Source organism: Cydia splendana, chromosome 13 (assembly GCF_910591565.1).
Source record: "Cydia splendana chromosome 13, ilCydSple1.2, whole genome shotgun sequence".
In the NCBI taxonomy this organism is placed as follows: domain Eukaryota; kingdom Metazoa; phylum Arthropoda; class Insecta; order Lepidoptera; family Tortricidae; genus Cydia; species Cydia splendana.
Window position 1 is genome coordinate 5,861,100 of NC_085972.1, and position 19,511 is coordinate 5,880,610.

The following is a 19,511-nucleotide window of genomic DNA, read 5'->3' on the forward strand; positions in this document are numbered from 1 at the left end:
TTAGGTGTATAATTGTTAAGGTTTTGTGTAACCTACGCGAAGCTGGGGCGTGTCGCTAGTACCTAGCATATAAAACAAAGCGAACTAGAGTCTCACTGTGGAATTCCGAGTAGCAGTGTCCATGTTGGTAAAATAGTCATATATTTATAGTCATAGTCATATATTTATTCAGAAAAAGAAGTTTTCACTTCAAAAAAAAACAATACAGGTATTGTGTTTGAAATACATGGCTGAAAACTAAAATTATTAAACACTTAATAAAATGTAAAGATAATCCTAAATCTTAAACATTATCATAAATTTCATCCACTGTGTAAAAGCAACTTCTCAATAAAAATCTTTTCAATTCCCTATGAAACAGCGAGTGATCCGTAATGATTTTTAGTTCAATAGGCAATCTGTTATAAAGGGTTATGGCTTGATGAGCAACGGAATGCGCAGCAACCTCGAGTCTAGGACAGAACATAACTTTCATATTTTTGGTGCGCGTAAGTAAGCGTTCATATTGCTCCTCACAAGACTCGTTCTTAAGAAGCTTTGTGAGCAGCAGCAAGACGTACAAACTAGGTAAAAGTATAACCAATATTTGCTACCGTACCTACGTCAAACCTCGCTTAACCTACTCTATCGCTCTATTATAACGGGCAACATTTTATTCATATTCATATGCCTTTAAATGTTTGCCAAATATCGCAACACTTCTATCTCTGTTCTACATGCAGACTATGCAGATAGATAGAACGGGGTGTAACTCGAATATGGTGGTATTCCACTTGTCCAGTCACCTGCAATAAATATGTTACTCTTTGAACGCCGCAAAAATATGTGACACGCTCTTATGGCTCTACCAATAAGATCGTGTCAGATATTTTTGCGACCTTAATTGCAATGGCGGATTTGCAGTCTTTGCCGCCCTAGGCCCCAGGCCCTGTAGCCGCCCCGTTCGCAGCACCAGCACCCATCATATTGACTACAATTTCAGTTATTTCTTGTTATCATCTGTGAATTTTTTGTCACAATTGCCGCCCCTAATTAATATCTTGCCGCCCTAGGCCCGGGTCTACTTGGCCTTAGGGCAAATCCACCACTGCTTCATTGTGTAACATAATAATATTATTACAGGTGACTGTCCATTTTCTTGGTCCAATGTGTTTTTGCGTCTCATATTTTGCTTAATGAGAGCACCACTACCACCCATAGATGGCAAATACGGCCAAGTGTGTGAGTGGGCGTCATTTCAGTCATTTGGCGTCATTAGATTGATGGCGCGCAGGGCGTGTTTACCTACATTATTTGGCGCCACTGTGTAAACTGGAAACTAAGGGAGTGGAATACATTTCAGGATTTTCCGTGGAAATGCAATGTTTACATTGATTTACTTAATTACGTTGGTGGACACTCACCACGATGTTATTTATATAGATTGTGGTAGGCTGAGCTATGAGCTAGGATAGGAAATATACGAAATTACACAATAAGCGCTTTTTTAAATCCATTAGATATAACAGGTAATTGAGAAAAACTTAGGTTAGGTTAGGTATACTAAAAAAGCGTTGTAATACTACTACCTACCTACTGTTTTCAATAATCTTAACCCTGTCTTTAACTTTACTTATTATAACAATAGGAGTAGGTACCCATTAGATAGAAGAATTTTTGTATATTTTGCACTAACTCACATTATTACGTAGGTATTTACTTTTTAATTTGAATACTAAAATATATCTGTCACTATAAGGAACACACGCAAATCTAAATATGTTCCGTAGTTAATTCATGTTTTAAGACTTTTAAGTATTAATATACCAAATAATTGGCATCTTGGCACTATGTGATCATTTGCCGTTTGGCGAGCCAAGACCGGTAGTGCCCGTGACGCCAGTTCTATCAGATTTGTTTGAAATATTACTAGGAAATGCTCTGCCAAAAATTATATGTAATATTTAATGGCTAATCTCCTCTTACTCTTGATATGTTTATTTAACTAACGATTACGATATCCTATATTAATAAATATTAAATAATATTTGTATGGTATATGTACATACAAATATTATTTAATATAATACCGTTTGTACAGTCGAGTGCATAAATATGTATACATTTCTTCACCTTAACCCATTGCAATAAGGTGAAAAAATGTATAAATATTTATGCACTCGACTGTACAGTCAGCATCTAAAATAGCGGACCAGACTATGTAGGTACCACATGACAAAATTATATTTTGAGATATTTTTTTTAATGTGATAGAGTTAAATTTCTTTGAGGAAACACGAGGCCGATTTGTTTATTTATATATTCTAATTTATTTTTTCTTTCCAGGCGGTTTCGGCACACGGCACTTCGTCACTTTCATGTTGTTCCTCGGCATGGCCAACGCCTACGTCATGCGGACCAACATGTCCGTGGCCATAGTGGCCATGGTCAACCACACGGCGCTGCCAACAACCCACGAGGCCACGGACGACGAGTGCGGCGTGGATACTAGGAACTCCACTGTAAGTAGGACCAACATGTGTATAGTAGCCATATGGTCAACCGTACGGCGCTGCCGAAACCAACCAGTCCACGGACGACGAGTGCGGCCGTGCGGCGTGGATACTAGGAGCACCACTGTAAGTAGGACCAACATGTGTATAGTAGCCATGGTAAACCGTACGGCGCTGCCGAAACCAACCAGTCCACGGACGACGAGTGCGGCGTGGATACTAGGAACTCCACTGTAAGTTGGACCAACATGTGTATAGTAGCCATGGTCAACCGTACGGCGCTGCCAAAACCAACCAGTCCACGGACGACGAGTGCGGCGTGGATACTAGGAACACCACTTTAAGTAGGACCAACATGTTTATAATAGACATTGTCAACCGCACGGCGCTGCCGACAACCCACGAGCCCATGGACGACGAGTGCGGAACTGTGTTGAAGTTTGTCTTATTAATGAAATATATTAGAATTTTATTGGCGTTGTTAAAAAACCGGACAAAACCTTGGAAATGTACGTAACCTACCTCGTTTTGTAGCGATTATTTATGTCCATCAAATTATAATTCGACTTATTTCTACCCATTTCTTCACAGGTGACATTGCAAGACGGATCATTTGTATGGACTTCCACTCTGCAGGGCTATATTCTGTCGTCGTTCTTCTACGGATACGTCATAACACAGATCCCGTTTGGAATTTTATCAAAGAGGTAAGAAGATGTTTTAACAGTCGACAATAATATTAAGCTATTAGTGTTTGAGCTGTCTTTGAGCTGCCCTGCCATTAAAGTATATATGATATTACATGTCATCTGTAATTCTGAAAATGTGGGGACACTGTCGTAATCGTCCATTGAATGATTCATGACAACCGCTTGGAGCTCGGGGCGCACCATACTGGGCCATAGAAATTTGAAGCATTCTATAGGTACTTACAATGGCATCGTCAATAGTCACAAGCATTCGCCAATTTGAATTGATGCTGATATGTAAATCCTACGTATAAAGTACCTAATTTATTTTACCCAGAGCCAACCAGAAACCAGACAGTTGTGCCAAAAGCAAAGTCTTCCATATAAAGTAGATTCGTAGTTCAGAATGTGGAATGAGTTATTCCTTTGCGCTACGACATGGGGTTCTTCAAGAAGCGGGTACTCAGGGTTCTCAAGGGTTGGAAATGCTTAGGTGGCTCCTCCGATGTTGCTTACGCGACGGTGACCGCTTCCAATCAGGTGGCTCGTTGCTGCTGACTATCCTATAAAACATATTATCTTCCAGGTTTGGAGCTCGCTGTTTCCTCGGCGTTGGCATGTTGATCAACTCGGTCTTCGGCTTACTGGTGCCAATTGCGGCTGAGAAAGGCTACCAGTGGCTCATCTTGGTCCGCTTTATCCAGGGTCTTGGTGAAGTGAGTCTAGATCTAGAGCATATTATGATGTAGGTATAATGTCGGCAAACTGATGAGTGATGACTTGGTTTAGTTGCATCAGCGTTGACACAATGATATTTTTGGAAATAACAGATGGTTTGCTGTAACCGGATTTCAGGCTGCAACTGTTGCCTTCGTTAGGCTTTTGAGTGTCAAAGTGACACATAAAAACAAACGAAAAATTATATGTAGGATGTAGGTCTCTACAGCTGACTGTACGTAACATTTAGAGTTTGGTTGGCTGAATAATGTCTTTATAAAAAGGTATTTTCTTTAGAGTATTATTGACTAGAGTTTGTTTTTTTTTGCAGGGTCCTATAGTGCCGTGTTCTCACGCCATGTTGGCCAAGTGGATTCCACCCAACGAGAGGAGTAGAATGGGAGCCGCTGTATACGCTGGTAAGTCACATCAATCTAGATAATCCACAATAAATATTAAAGAAAGTGAGCCAAATATTTAGGCAAAACGTAATAGGTAAATAAAATTAGTACAGCGTATTTTGGTCATGTGCTTGAAATCAGGACATGCCAATTACCAACTTTTTTCGTTTTTTCCTCGATATTCTTATAAACAGAATGATCAATTTAAACACATCCTCTTAGCACATCCGACAATCTGTCGTCAGCTCAAGAATAGTGTTGATATATGATGTGTTGTTTGACGGTTGACGATAATAGCTCATAGTGATAAGCTTAATTTTTTTGAATAATTATAATATACATTGAACACGACAATAGGTAAAGGTAATCGTCTAGGATAAGAATAAAAACTTTTAATATGCCAACAGAATGTTTCTAAAATTGGGAATGTTTCCATTTTGAAAGATCCTTTTGTAAATTTTACAATTATAAATCGCTTTCATATTGTGACTCACGCGATTTTGATGTTGTCTCCAGGAGCACAATTCGGCACGGTCATCTCAATGCCGCTATCCGGTCTCCTGTCAGAATACGGCTTCTCTGGCGGCTGGCCGTCCATCTTCTACGTGTTCGGTCTCGTGGGCACTGCGTGGTCACTGGCCTTCTTGTTCCTGGTGTCTGAAGATCCGGAGCACTGTCCCAAGATTAAGGAGGCTGAGAAGAAGTATATTCTTAGTTCGCTGTGGGGCGCTGCTGGGTCTAGCGTGAGTATTGCAATTTATTACTTCGGTATCTTTCTTGGGGCATTACCTACTTGTAGAACCGATTGCCGTTGAATCAGAAAAATCACGACCGCGAAACGGAAGGCGCGCCCAAAAAGGTGGATTGATGATATCATCCAGAGAAATGGTTAAGATTGCGGAGAACCATTGCAATTAACGCTCGACTGGCGGTCGTGGAAATCCTCGGGGAGGTCTATGCCCAGCACTGAGCATCTTTTTAGGATTCCGTACCCAAAGGGTAAAACGGGACCCTATTACTAAGACTCCGCTGTCCGTCCGTCTGTCACCAGGCTGTATCTCACGAACCGTGATAGTTGAAATTTTCACAGATGATGTATTTCTGTTGCCGCTATATATAATAACAAATACTAAAAAGAACGGAACCCTCGGTGGGCGAGTCCGACTCGCACTTGTCCGGTTTTTTACTGATATTATGATGATAATGAGGTTACCATTCGGCCGAAGATGGGTGTTAAGGCCAGCAATACAGATCAGTCTTTTGAAAATGATGACAACAATGTCTATAAAACTGTTAAAATATATATTTTTCATTTTTCAGTCACCACCGATCCCGTGGAGCAAGATCCTGCTGTCCATGCCGTTCTGGGCGATCATGCTGGCGCATATGGGCCAGAACTACGGCTACGAGACCCTGATGACGGAGCTGCCCACCTTCATGCGGCAAGTGCTGCACTTCTCCATCAAGGATGTACGTATTACCAGGGCCGTCTTAAACTATGCTGGGGCCCTTGGGCACATAAGAATTTGGGGCCCTTTTGGAAAGTAAAAAAGCGAATTAATAATATGATCTTCTATTTATTATGAGTAATCAAATACTTATACTGTTACTGTCTGTCCTTCGGGACCCCCTGAGGACATCCTAATCATTCACTCGTTAAGTGTTATAATTGCTACGAGGAGTGGCCTAGTTTGTACAGGAGACAACAGTAACACAGCTTATTAGCTATGCTAACGAAATAAGAATGTCCTCATCCACCCACTTGGCATACCTTTCAAAAACAATGAAGACAAACTTATATACCTAACAGTGAATTTTAAAATAGGAACAATAACTATATCAAAAACTGCAATCACACTACGAGCTCAACTCAATTATTCAATTGACCGGGGCTGAACCTACGGCCCCGTGTCAAACGTTTATTGTCACGATTGTCTCTAAACCGATGTACTGACGAGTATATTAGATAATTTTAACGAATTTAGATCAGACTGCCAAATGAAAAGTGCTACAGCTTGACAAATTGAATCAATTGAGCCATAAATCTCCGCCGTACCAGGGTCGCGTTTCATCAAAGGTTTGTTAAAATCGAATTAGGTAGTTTGTATGTAGGTACTTACAAGATTTATGGGTCTTTATTTTATAAACTTACGTATTTTATTTCTAATTTTTGAATGATTCATGGTTAGTTTCACTAGACTTATATCGACCGGGATATATGAACCGTGATTACCTTTTGTATTGTTTTCGAGCTCGCGATATTTCGACGCAGTTATACCTACATATGCATCTTGTTCACGGGTAACTGATGATAGCGGGCGGGTGTCAAAGTTGTGTAGACCGCGCTCGGCCTACCCTCTTTCGTGCACGTCGGCTGCGTTCGCTTTCAACGTTAGCACCGAACACGGTCACACTCGTTGGTCTGGTCGCGTTCACACTCGTTGATACCCCGGTCGATATAAGTTTATCTGTATTTGCAGAACGGCTTCGTATCAGCCCTCCCGTACCTGTGCATGTGGCTGTTCTCAATGTTCATCTCCGTGGTGGCCGACTGGATGTTGTCCAGCGGACGCTTCAACCACACGCAAGTCAGGAAGATTATCAACAGTATTGGTGAGTTGATATACTTATATAGTTACGAATGTCGTGTAAACATAATAAACTCCTGCTTGAACAGGCTTACAGATGCTTTATCACAATTATATTATATTAGGTAGGTTTATTTAGGTATCTATAATCACTGTATCGGCCATTGCCTGAGAAAAATCGCATTAGATACAGCTCATCAGCTCTCTAGCAATCTTACTTTGCTGCTAGAAAAGTCGCTTTTTCCGCCTTCTCCTTGCTTTTCGAGGGTGGTCCTTCTACGCTAACTCTTGGTAGCGACAATGAATACTTGACGTAGAACTTGGCGTAAGTTAGGTATATGGTCTGTGGCAGAGAATAAATGACGGCTTTTATTCCGACAAGAGCTGGGCTCCAAGTTTATTATGTTGTCTCACATACGTATACCTACTGATACTGATGCATAATATACCAATTTTCTACTCTTCTCCAGGTGAATACGGCCCCGCCATCGGCCTCTTCATCGCCGCAAACACAGGCTGCGACAAGTCCGCCACCGTCGCCATCCTGGCCATCGGTGTCGGTCTCAACGGTGGTATCTACTCTGGATTCAAGGTAACTTATTACTTTCTTGCACATCAGATTCGGGCTGAAGGGTTCTTGAATGGTGATAGGAGAACGCAGTCGGAGAAGATATCCGAATCCGATATGGTGCGTTAGCGATCTTGTTAAGGTCGCAAGGAGCTGTAAGATGAGGGTAGCGAGCGACCGGTCGTGTAGAACCTTGGCTGAACTAAAGATGGTCACAGAACAATTTTATCTCACATTCGGAAAAACGTTAACTGTAGTGTAGGTCGAAAACACTTGCTGTCTGTATTAAAACTGAAGATCTCAAGTCTAAACAGTTGGACAACAATTACTATAGCGTAACTTGCACTGTGTTTAACGTCTTTCTATTTCTATATTTAATGACTAACCCACACAGTGAATATAATATTTACTCGAACTTATATTAAGGTGATGTGATTCCAATACATTATATACGTAATCCTACTTCTGATGTTCCCAGGTGAACCACTTGGACATCTCGCCGCGCTTCGCCGGCATCCTGATGGCGTTCACCAATTGTCTCGCCAACTTGACGGGTCTATTGGCGCCCATTGTCGCTGGATACATCATTGAGGGCAACGTAAGTATAGACTAATAGGTATCTTAAACTTTTTCTTAATTTCTGCGAAGTGTTGTACGCGTGTGAGTAAGGAAGATTAACAGATGACGCTGCAATCTTTAAAAAAAGACATTTATTTATATAGTTAAACCAAATCCACAGTAACATAAAACCATTAGACTACAGACTTTTGTTTTGTATAGTGATTACGTTTGACACTAAACTAAAGATTCACTCAACAATTCAGTTACTATAAAACATAATAAACATCTACCTACTTCAGCTGTCAAACTCGAGGGCACGATTTCTTTCTTAAACTTTACATATATCCATATATATTTGCTCTAAACTCAGCCTAATAAAATACTATTCTCTTTTTCAGCCATCGCAAGCTCAATGGCGCAAAGTATTCTACATCGCCGGTGGCATCTACATATTCGCGGCTACCTTCTACAACGTGTTCGGCTCCGGTCGAAGACAAGAGTGGGACAACCCTGCCGAGGACGCGGCCCTGGCCCAGAAGGCGGCTGACAAGAAACAAGCCAAGCAAGACAAGAAAATGGCGAAAGACAGTAGTGAAGCTGAGACGGCGCAGTGAGAGTTCAAAATGGCGGATTGCGTTAGAGTTGCCAGTTTAAAAAAAAAACAAGTGAAGAGTTTAAAACTGTTCATAATTGTATTTTCAAATGTTATAATTTTAGCATCTAAACCTTATTGCAAGAAAGAAAGCAACTTTATCGCAATTCGGACCGTAAGTTTAGTGAATGACATTAAATTTAAAAAATTAGGTAAATTAAGATTTGATTGTTTCCCGCGGATTTTAGGGTTGTGTACCTAAGTTCTACCCGATATGAGTTTATTTTGTGTTTACCTTTTTTACTTTCTGAAAGAAATATAAATTTATTTTACCGTCCCTGTACACTATTTTATGCATTTAATCCGTTGATATACTTAGTACCTAACGTTAATTAAACTAATTAATCGTGGTACGAGAAACTGTTACTAAACTGTAAATAAATATGTATTATAAAGTACGTACACGTCTCTTATTGTATTTTCAAAAACAAAATACTTAAAGAGATGCACATTATCTAGGCTGTGATATTACATAACAGGAATTTGAATATTATGCAATGTTTTCAAGCTCAAAAGTAATCGTTGTTGTTTTTCAAATATCCCGAGAACTTATATCGGGTGAACGAAAAAAGGAAAACGCTATTTATTTATTATTACGTAACCTAGTATTGTTGATATAGTTATTAAAAGCTTGAAGAATATAAGAGACGAGTGAAAGGTGAATATGGGTCCAACTTGCTGGTCTACATGAGATTTCATTCAAAATACATACATGTTAAATGCAAAAAGTGAATTTTCAATTTGTATTTTGAATGTAATTACTGTCATATTACTACAGATGATTGGGTTATAATGCGTTTATACAATTTTATTATATTTTTGGCAATTCAAAAACTGACTGTATGACGTCAAGAAGAAACGCAGAGATAAGTTTATCAATCAATTGTAGTAAGAATGAAGATCTGGCGGCGTAGCACGGTCGCGTTTTTATCGCTTGTCACCATGCCTGTCACGTTCTAACAAGTATGTAAGTGCGAAAGGGACGCGCATAGTGATAGGCGATAAAAATGGAACCGTGCTGCGCCCGCTGTTGTACAATTTATTGAATCGTTACCGTCCGAGCCAGTGACATTGTAGGGTCTGTGCGGAAAGAGAAGAGTCGTAGAATGAGCTCCCCTATAACATTTCACTACTCTTCTCTTTCCGCACAGACTCTTATCTATATGTATAATTCCCTCGCATTAAAATTAGTCAATGGGTAATTTCTATAAAGTTTTTACTACCTACCGCAGAGTATTCCTTTCTCGCTACCGAGTTATTTTATTATGTCAACGTAACGTAAATCTTAAAGATCAAGTTCAAAATTAACGTGCCTTGAAAACAGCAGTCTAGGAAGACGCCATCTAGCAGTGAACAGTGGAAACTTTGTTGACGTTTAATGTATCATGGCGGCACGATTTTTATTGAATTCAGTGCAAGTGTTATTTATACGTCATAATTTCATAGAAGTTTGACGTTTAAAATTAATAACACTTGCACTGTGTGTGCTATCAAAATCGTTGCAGACTTATCTTGTTCTAACTTTACAGTCGTACAAGTTTGTACTCTCTCTCTGTAAAAGTGAATACTTATTGAAAACTCCTTATTATAATGTATACATACCATGATTGTAAAATTTGTAAAGGTGCCATTACTTGTTTCATCATATCGGAATTTGAATTAACATTCATCGTAAAATTTGTTTATCGTTTGGCAAAATTGGTATACCTACATTTTTATTTCCTAATTCGTGTGCCAAACGTGTTGTAAGTTTTTTTTTAATTTCACTGTTCGTTGGAAGCGAATGTTGTTGCATTAGATAAGTCGTTATGTTTATGAATAAGTAAATGTAATATATTACGGCATTAGTTTAGTCTTTTGTGACGTCATTTGACGCTATACGCCCAGAGCTATTGTGATTGTATTTTATATTTTAAGTTGTAACGTAGTAAAGAAAATACTGGCCATTAACAAAAAGAAACTAGAAGTCTGAGTTTAAGGTGCAGTAATTTTAGCCAACAGTTTTATGAAAAATCGTAGCGCTTTTATAGATCAAAATACGATTGCCAAAAAATATAAATAGCAATCTTGAGGCCTGTCTCTAAACTTTATCGATCTTTGAAAAATCTGTTTAAACATGTTTCGCTCGATGGAAAAAAATCACAAACATGGGTTTTAAACTCTCCATTAATAATTTGTAACTATGTTAACACTAAAGCTATTAACGTGAAAATTGCTTCTAAAAATGCGTAATGCCATTTTTACTCAGCGATTACTTTTGTTAAAAATAACTATGTAATAACATAATATCCGCTTCATGGGGCACGCACGGCTATACGCTCAGTGCTCAGCGGAGAAGGACCTGAACTCACTGCACCTTAAAAAAGTAACATCAAATGGCCAGTGTCTATTAAAATAAATATGAAAGCTCGTAAAGGAATAAACGATTTTAAAATTATATTCTGGCAAACAGTTATGTAAACTTTTTGAAATTCGCGCCTTTCTGTAGTAACGGAAATGATTGGCCAGATTATAAGTATTCTGTGATTTTGTCAGAGACAAGTGCTTGTGCCTTCGATTAGGACTATATTGTTCGTAATCCAATTTTTAAATCCTGAAGAAACAAAGCCTTATAAATACCACATTTTTAAAACAGTTATCTCTATTAAAATTAATTATTTAATACATTAAAATGTATAAATTGAAAAGCATTTTTATTTTTAAACTATCCTTCATCGCACTGACTAGAATTTGAAACATATTTTATCGGAAAAGATGAATGTAAGCCTGCGCCTGTAAGGAGTGTAAGGGCCGATTTACTAAGGAAAGCAGACTATGGCTTTCCTTAGTAGAAGAAAATTGTTATGAAATAACTTAAAAATTATAAGGATTTTGGGATTTATTGCAATTATAAAAATATTTTTACATCAACATTTGAAAAAAAGGAAATATTGTTATCGTTAGACTCTCTTCTTGTCAGAAAAGTTGCTTTTATCATCTACTTATTTGACTGTTAACCACCTTCACAGCCAAGCTTTTTACTTACAATTAGTTTCAAAATCATTATGAATAGTTTTGTACATGTTCATATTTTATCAATAGAGCGGCTTAACTATGGCAGTACACAAAAATTATATCTATTCCTCCTCAATTTCATCAAACTTTTTCTTACTATTTGTCTGCGGTATGAGCGGCCGTACGTCGAACGCGCCTGTCCCCATTCTGCAAGGCTGTCCTAACATCACGCAACTTGACGCCGAATGAATGTTATCCACCTTAGCGTTCAACACGGCTTCCTTAAGGAATATCAGTGAGGACTCGAAAGACATCTGCTGCAAAGGAGCTGTCGAAGATTCCATTCCTTTTCGACTCATCGGTTCAAAAACCCCATTGTAAGTCATGTAATCGGCTACCAGCGACAAATGCCTGGGATCTACCGTGATTCCATAAACATTGAACACATTCTGAATTTCCTTTATGATCACCTTGTTAGCTGCCTCGATGCCGTACGTTCGAGCTATAGCATGAACGTCATTGCTGTATAGCTTGTCAACATGCAGCAAATCGTCATACTTGAACATTTCAACAATGTTTATACCCTCCGTCTTGAGGTACAGAATATTCTTTTCCCTGTTGGTGATCGCCCGCTTGATATTTTTCACTTCATGTATGACTGATTTTGCAGCGGCGTCTCTGAGGGCTTGTGATAGATCTACTTTTAAGAATGATATAGGGAAGAGTACGGTTAATTCACACCATTGGTGGTTTTTGGTGTCGAAACAGTAGTTGGTAGCACTGTCGATCTTGCCTACAACTTCGTTCATGAGTGTTTTGTCGGCGGCTGACACTTCGTCGCCGTTTCCTTTGTCTGCATCTTCGTTGTCTTTGGTCGGGTCATCGTTCATATCTTCGTCGTCAGACTTTTCTTCTTCTCCTGATTCTGGATCCTCGTATTCTTGTTCTTCTGCTCTCTTGTTACGCTTCTTCACCTGTAATATTAATGTTTGCGTTGTAATGTAGTATCTCGGCTCGACTATGATTAATGATTTGATCAAGCAAGGGTCTAGAGTTACCTACACCAAGACAAGTCTGCAAACGCAGTGCAAGTGTAAACGTCAAACTTCTATGAAATTACGTATGTAAACCACGTATGCCATCTAAATCGTTACAGACTTTTCTTGGTCTGACGTTACCAAAAAAATTGTATAATACAACTCTACTGTGCTATTTACAATAACTGGTACCAAGAAAATTTGTATGCTCTAAATTACTTGTGATTTTCATTCTGTATTTTATTTGTAGTATAAGTAACAGGCTTTTCAGTTGTTTGCGATAGATCTAATAAATGTCTTCTTCCTTTTCCCCTTGCACCAATTTAACATGTCTATAAGCTCGACGGTTGACTGGTAGAGAATGCCATTAGGCATTAAGTCCGCCATTTGTACATTTTTGCATTTTGTGCAATCAAGGTTTAAATAAACAATCATTGCAAAGAATTGTTCACAATATTTGGCTGACTTGCGTGCACACTATGTCACTCAATTATTTAAAAAAACGGATCTTAATTTATAAACAAAAGGAACTGCTTATTTACCTGGGTAGCGTCGTCATCATCGTTGTTTGGTTCGTCGTCCGAGCTGTCGTCATCAGGGTCAGCCGCGGGCTCCTTCGCGGCCGTCGCCTCGTCCCCGACATCTTCCTCGTCCTCCTCGTCCCGCCTGCGCCGCTTCTTCTCCTTCTCCGCTGACCACACAATTCCACTTGAAGTCTTCGCCTGCTTCCGCACCGCTGCGAACATCTCCGCGAAGAACTTCCTCGACATATGATGTATAATTTGCTTCGGTTTAACCGCGTATTGAGTCTTGTATTGGGATTTCGGCAGGAACCAGAATTTCAACGTCGTCTTTAACTGTCGATTCGGTTCCGTGACTATTTCGCAGTCCACGTCAATCTTCTCTAACACGTCAGCTACGGTCACTCTGTTCAGTTTCTGTCTTAACCTTTCGGCTTTCTTGTTTAAATTTGGAAGATCTTTGAACGGTATATCCATGTTTGGTGTTTTAAGTTTAGCTGACGCCGTCATCAGGATTTCTCTGAGACGTGGGATACCGAGGGTGACGTTCATGTCACCACGGCCGGCGAAATGGAAAGTGTTCAGTGTCATCTGCGTGGACGGCTCTCCGATCGACTGAGCTGCCAAGAGACCGACTGGCTCACCAGGATCTGCCATGGATTCCAAGTATTTAGCGTTGATCACTTCTGAAAACTTCTCTTTGTCAGTCTGTTTTGTGTATGCGCTTTCTTTCCGATTTTTCAAATAACTCTGTATAATGCTGTCTAACTGCTCATTTATCACTCCAAATTTCCATTCTGGTGATATTTTGCTGGGGATCGGGTCGGGGCATAATTTTCTACCGTATTGCTGTCTTTCTTCCTCATCAAGCGAACGCCACATTTTTTCTAATTCCCAATAATACGGGTCTCTTGTTTCGTTAGTCGGTTTCTCTTCCAATTCTATGTTGTTTCTGGCCACCATCGAAAACTGTGCAAATGGACTCGTTCTTACTTTCGCAAAGGGATCGCCATGTTTTTTCTTCCATTTCTTTAATGACTTTTGCGCTTTTGCAATGCTTTTGGGGTCCGCGTCTTCTTTCAGTGTTTTGATGACAGATTTGCTGACAACAGCATCGGCGTTCACGTCCAGGAACTCGAATTGTTTTTCTTTAAGAAATTGGCATTTCAGAACATCAAGCCCGTCTTCACCGTAAGCAAACTGGACGACGCTGCTGTCGGAATCCCTGACTGTGTGATCATATCCCACGCTTAAGCCTTCAAGATGCTTGATCAAGCACCGTTGCAAGTAACCAGACCTACTGGTTTTAACGGCTGTGTCAATAAGACCTTCACGACCAGCCATGCAATGGAAGAAGAACTCCTGTGGCTGAATTCCCGTCATAAAGCGACCATCTATGAACCCACCAGCTCTGGGTGAAACGTCGTAAGGTGGGAAGCTCGGAAGGGACCGTCCAGATATCATGAGGGGTGGACGTTTGCCTTCCAACTCGATCTGGCCGAGTAGGCACGAGATTTGCATAGTGTTGACAGTGGAACCTTTTGCACCAGACTGCACCATCAACTGGAGGTTGTTATATGGGAACTTTTCCAGTAGTCCTTCTGACAAGCAAGCAGTATTTATGCTGTTTGTGTGAGTATCAAGCATATTTTTATAGTGCCTGTCTAAATTAGCTCTGAATTTCGGGTCTTTTTGCATCATCTCTTCAATGGTGTCTTTCAGTGTGATATCGTCGACGTCTACGGGGAGTTCGGTAGCTTTAGCCGCGGCAATTTTTCCGGTGTTTCTCACCAAGCTGATGTAGTCGTCTCGTTTTTTATTAGCTTCTTCCACAACTAAAATGTCTTTTACGCCAAGTGTGAAGCCAATCCATTGTAGGTAGAAGCTAAACATCTTCGAGAACGAACTTAGCACGGCACTGGAACTGTCTCCTCCATACAGCTCATACATACAATGTACGAGACCGTAAGGTGTGGCTCCATAGTGAGTTTTATCCAAAACACCTGACAACAGTTCACCTTTTTGTATGACCACCTCAGCCTCTGTCATATTATTTCCTTGTAATTTAGACCCACCAGCTTTCCAAGGTCTTGGAGGCGTTTTCTGCCACGCTTTCGCGCTAATTTTAGCGTGGCTAGTCAAGGAAAGGTATGATTTACCTTTGGGGACACTGTTTATAATGATTGTGGATAAGACTTGCTTGCCAGACCAGAGTACCATTGGTTTAAGTATAGTGGGAGGCAGCAGTTTAATCTCTCCTCTATGATTAGTCAAGGCTTGGAAGACCAGTTGCTGGTAGTCTGATTTGGTGAAAAACGTGCCCCTGAGTGACATTTTTACTCCGGCTATAACATGATCCTGAATCAGCCCACTAAGTGGGGTGCCATCTTTTGGTACCAGATATTGTTTTCTTACTGACATAACATGGTAAGCTTCACTCCTGGCTATTTCCTTCTGTGGAAAATGTGCATTCATTTCATCACCATCAAAATCAGCATTGTAGGATTTGCAGTTGGCATAGTGCAATCTGAGGGTCTTCTCTCCTTTCAGGATCCTTGCCCGGTGAGCCATCATACTAGGCTTGTGGAGTGTTGGCTGCCGGTTCAATATCAACACATCTCCGTTAACTAAGTGTCTATGTACAATCTTCAGGCTAGACTTCTTATACTCATCAGGAGTCAACAGTCTCTTTGCTAAACTTTTTCTCTTTTGAATGGAATCTGGTGGAATTAGAATCATCCTTCCATTTTCAATTTCAAGTTTCTCTGCTCCAGGATGTTTATTGGGCCCATTAATCACCATTTTCCTCAACTCATCCACATTCCACTCTGTCACAGGCACTGGATATGTCAGTTTTGTAGCAAATGCATCAGGAACACCAATTTCATCAATGTCCACATTAGGGTCCGGAGTGATGACTGAACGGGCCGCAAAGTTAACTCTTTTACCCATCATATGCATTCTAATGACTCCAGTTTTCCTTTCAAGTACTTGTTTGAGACCTAAACTACTTAAGCCTTGACCTTCACAATTCAGGATGTAGTTCACATGTTTTTGCAAGTCCTGCCACACTGTATGCAGTTTTTCAGCAGCGCTTGCACCATAAACACTTTCATATGCCTGTCTTGGTCCTTGTTCCAAGTTGTCCACTGTTTTCTGATTAGGTGAAGCGAGTACTTGTAGAACAGCACGAGCATTGTATGCCATTGTCATGATTGACTTGTAGATATTGTTCTGGGGATGTTCAACAAGTTCACCTTTTAACACATTGCATGGTCGCAGAGACGGTGGTAAAACCGGAACTACTTCCATGAAGAAGACATCTGTGGCCGGTTCTGTTTTTGAGTACTTTAAAATTGGAATGCATTCTTTCAAAATGGCCTCATCATTTTGTGCTATGGAAGTGCAGTAACGTTTTATTTCATCAGGCATTAATATTTTGATTCCTTTTGTTTCCTTGTCATTGCTAATGATAGTGTGCATTATTCTGTTCTCAGATGTTGTTACTTTTAGGATCTTGGCTGAGCAATACAAGCACTTCTTTGATGTGTTGATGGATTTGAATACATTGCTAACAATTTTTGCCCTCAGTCTGTCAGAGTTTTTGTTATGAAACATTTCAGTCACCGGATCTTTATTTTTTAGCATTTTTTTATATTTCTTGAGAACTTTGGGGATATTTTCCTTCGTCAATGTGTCATTGTTGTAGAAAATTTCCAAGTCTAAAGCCGCTGTCACGTGTCCAGCATCCAGTAATTGCAATTGTAGTGTCAAAAGAATTTTCATTTTGTCATCCATTTGTATTTTGCAGCATTTTAAACAGCTAATGCGGAACAGCGTGTAGATATTTTTAATGAACAAGGGATTTACTACAACCAGAGGTAAGTCAATGTGTCCAAAATGACCTGAGCAATGAAGAAGAGGATTGGTGCATGTTGCACAAAGCTCGTTTCTGTCCCTGACTGGTCCTAGCTCAGGATCATAAAGGCCCCCTTTGGTGGCGTTACCCATTGAGTCGAATGACTGGGTATTAGTAATTCTCGCCACACTAAGTTTACGAACATCATCGTCGCTAAATAGCAAAAACTGGACGCCGTTAGGATCCACCGACGTGAGACCCTTTAGGGCCGCCGTAAACGCGGTTTTGAAAGCCATCTTCAGTCTCTGTAAGCAGAGAAACACGGAAAGTTATACAGAAATTTTAATTCGGTGTTATAACCAAAAATTAACCTACACATAATTGATTGGCAAACAAATTAACTAAAAAGATTTAAGATAATTAAATAAATTGTGTTACATTTGTATATAACTCACATTAGTTCTCGTAATAGTCCATTATTTACCACAAAAATCCTAAATTTAAACACCAACAAATCACGTTTTCTCCACGACCGACACGAACTGTCAAAATGCTGTCAAAACCACAAGACAAGACGGTCCCTGTAGGGCTACCGCCAATACCAGGGGTGCGAAACTCATGACTTCGGTCAAACTCGGCTCCGCTCGGCTCAGCATTGCTCCGAGCAATTATTAGGGTTGGGCCCACTTGACTTCCTTTTGCGTGCACGACCACAGATAAGATAATCACTTGATTTTTGACAACCCTAAATAGCCGAAAGGGATAGTGCCATGTATTAGAAAGGGACAGCATGATTCGACCCTGAACCGCTGTCAAACTTCGTTTTTGTAGGAAGTTTCCTTTCTGTACGGTAGTACTATTAATTATTCTGTGCCAATACCGAAAATCGTCAATTGCGGACATTTTTCTCTGTCACTCTAATTACGCCTTCATTGGAGTAAAAGAGTAAGATCCCCGCAATTTGCGAATTTCGGTTTTCGCGGTAGCCCCTCTGGTCCACAAGTGTCAAAGTGTCCAAAAGAATGCCAAAAGAGTATAATAAAGGCCAGTCCAGACGGGATGATCAATTCGACCGATTTGATCAGAGGGCCTACCACGAACCATGTTCGACGTGATGCTTCCCTGTCACACTTAAGTTGGCGTCAATCTCCAATTTAATCACCAATTTTAGATTTATATAGATATTTGACCCCTCTAAAATAAAGGAAATGCCCCCAAACGCGCCTTTTGGGCCCTTTATGGCCTTTACAAACGTCACCGATCACATGGCGGCATTTTATCAATCGATTGATTCGTTGCTCCTACTTAGCCCCCATTAGCATGAGAGCTTTTTCAACGCGCGTTAAAAAAGCGCTTGAATCTGTCTGAATCTGGCCCCATTCGCACGACAGCTTAAAAAGCGTTGCGTTAAAAACCGACGTTGGCGCTTTTTTACCGATTCTAATATTTGTGTCCATATTAACGCTTAAAAATCACTTGTGAGTCGTACTGCCACGTACGCATCTCAGCAAAGCCACACTTTATTTGCTATTACGACATATTATTTGAATATAGCTTGAATATTTCAGGAATTAGTAAGCATAAGTTGACATTTTTAAGGTAAAACTAATAATAATTTTGACGATTGACACTTGACAGCCAACTGACAGCTGCGCCGGCGCTTTTTTAACGCTTGTGAGAACAGATACACGGAGTTCCGTATGATCAATTCAATTAACGGCCAACGCTCAACGCCGAAAATCGAACAGTGCTCGATAAAAAAGCGCCGCGCTTAAAAACCGCCTTCGTGTGAATACATAATACATGGTTATCCATTTGTGTAATTCAAACGCTTTTTTAACACGCGTCGAAAAAGCTGCCGTGCGAACGGGGTCTAAAAATCCAACAACGCTTGATAAAAAGCGCCACCGCTGTCGTGTGAATAAATACACATGTATCCATTTGTGTCATTCAAACGCTTTTTTAACGCGCGTTGTAAAAGCGCCCGTGGGAATAGGGGCTTAGGCTGGCCGCAGACGTTTGGAATCCTGATCAGGAATCCGAATTGGGAATACAGATTCGGAAACCTGAATGCTTTTTTTCATACAAAATGTTCGAACAGGCACACACGTTCTGTATTTTTCCGAACGGGAAATATACCTGACATTCGTTCCCGAAGCGCAGCCGTGCGTTCGTGTGGTTGGAACGGAAAAAAATCGAATGGCCCGTATGTTTGCGCTAAAGGTTAAAATCCTAACGCAAATAAGCGAATGTGTGCGCTATGCTTACGGAATTCCGAATCTGTATTCCCGATTCGGATTCCTGATCATGATTCCGAACGTCGGTGGTCAGCGAGCCGGCATTATCTAATCGTGATAACACACTATCGCCCGCACCAAGGTCATTGTGCGACGCACCCATAAGTAAGAGCGAGAAAGCGATATCTCTTTCTC

General features: G+C 40.3%; 2 protein-coding genes across 3 annotated transcripts in view; one reads left to right on the plus strand and one right to left on the minus strand.

Annotated features, from left to right (window-relative positions):
- LOC134796362 (putative inorganic phosphate cotransporter) overlaps window positions 1–8,746 on the plus strand; it is a 92,496-nt gene extending 83,750 nt beyond the window's left edge. For both annotated transcript variants that reach the window (XM_063768529.1, XM_063768530.1), the window contains exons 2-11: window positions 2,326–2,501; window positions 3,084–3,199; window positions 3,768–3,897; window positions 4,230–4,317; window positions 4,816–5,042; window positions 5,620–5,769; window positions 6,780–6,912; window positions 7,358–7,479; window positions 7,934–8,053; window positions 8,415–8,746. In XM_063768529.1, the coding sequence (XP_063624599.1) occupies window positions 2,326–2,501; window positions 3,084–3,199; window positions 3,768–3,897; window positions 4,230–4,317; window positions 4,816–5,042; window positions 5,620–5,769; window positions 6,780–6,912; window positions 7,358–7,479; window positions 7,934–8,053; window positions 8,415–8,630 (1,478 nt within the window). In that variant the 3' untranslated portion in view covers window positions 8,631–8,746. The remainder of the gene's footprint in view (window positions 1–2,325; window positions 2,502–3,083; window positions 3,200–3,767; window positions 3,898–4,229; window positions 4,318–4,815; window positions 5,043–5,619; window positions 5,770–6,779; window positions 6,913–7,357; window positions 7,480–7,933; window positions 8,054–8,414) is intronic.
- Window positions 8,747–11,532: 2,786 nt separating this feature from the next.
- Window positions 11,533–17,622, minus strand: LOC134796334 (DNA-directed RNA polymerase I subunit RPA1). The gene is made up of 3 exons (XM_063768474.1): window positions 17,535–17,622; window positions 13,242–17,384; window positions 11,533–12,636 (listed from the first exon to the last, which is right to left on the minus strand). Exons 2-3 carry the CDS (start codon window positions 17,373–17,375, stop codon window positions 11,785–11,787), a joined length of 4,986 nt encoding a protein of 1,661 aa, XP_063624544.1. The 5' UTR covers window positions 17,376–17,384; window positions 17,535–17,622; the 3' UTR covers window positions 11,533–11,784.
- Window positions 17,623–19,511: the final 1,889 nt, after the last annotated feature.

What these genes read in the sequence shown, in the direction of transcription:
- LOC134796334 (XM_063768474.1), bottom strand. Translation starts at nt 17,375, where the DNA reads ATGGCTTTCAAAACCGCGTTTACGGCGGCCCTAAAGGGTCTCACGTCG. An exon ending in ATGATGACGACGCTACCCAG is followed by an intron (nt 12,637 to 13,241) that starts GTAAATAAGCAG and finishes TTAATATTACAG; the next exon opens with GTGAAGAAGCGTAACAAGAG.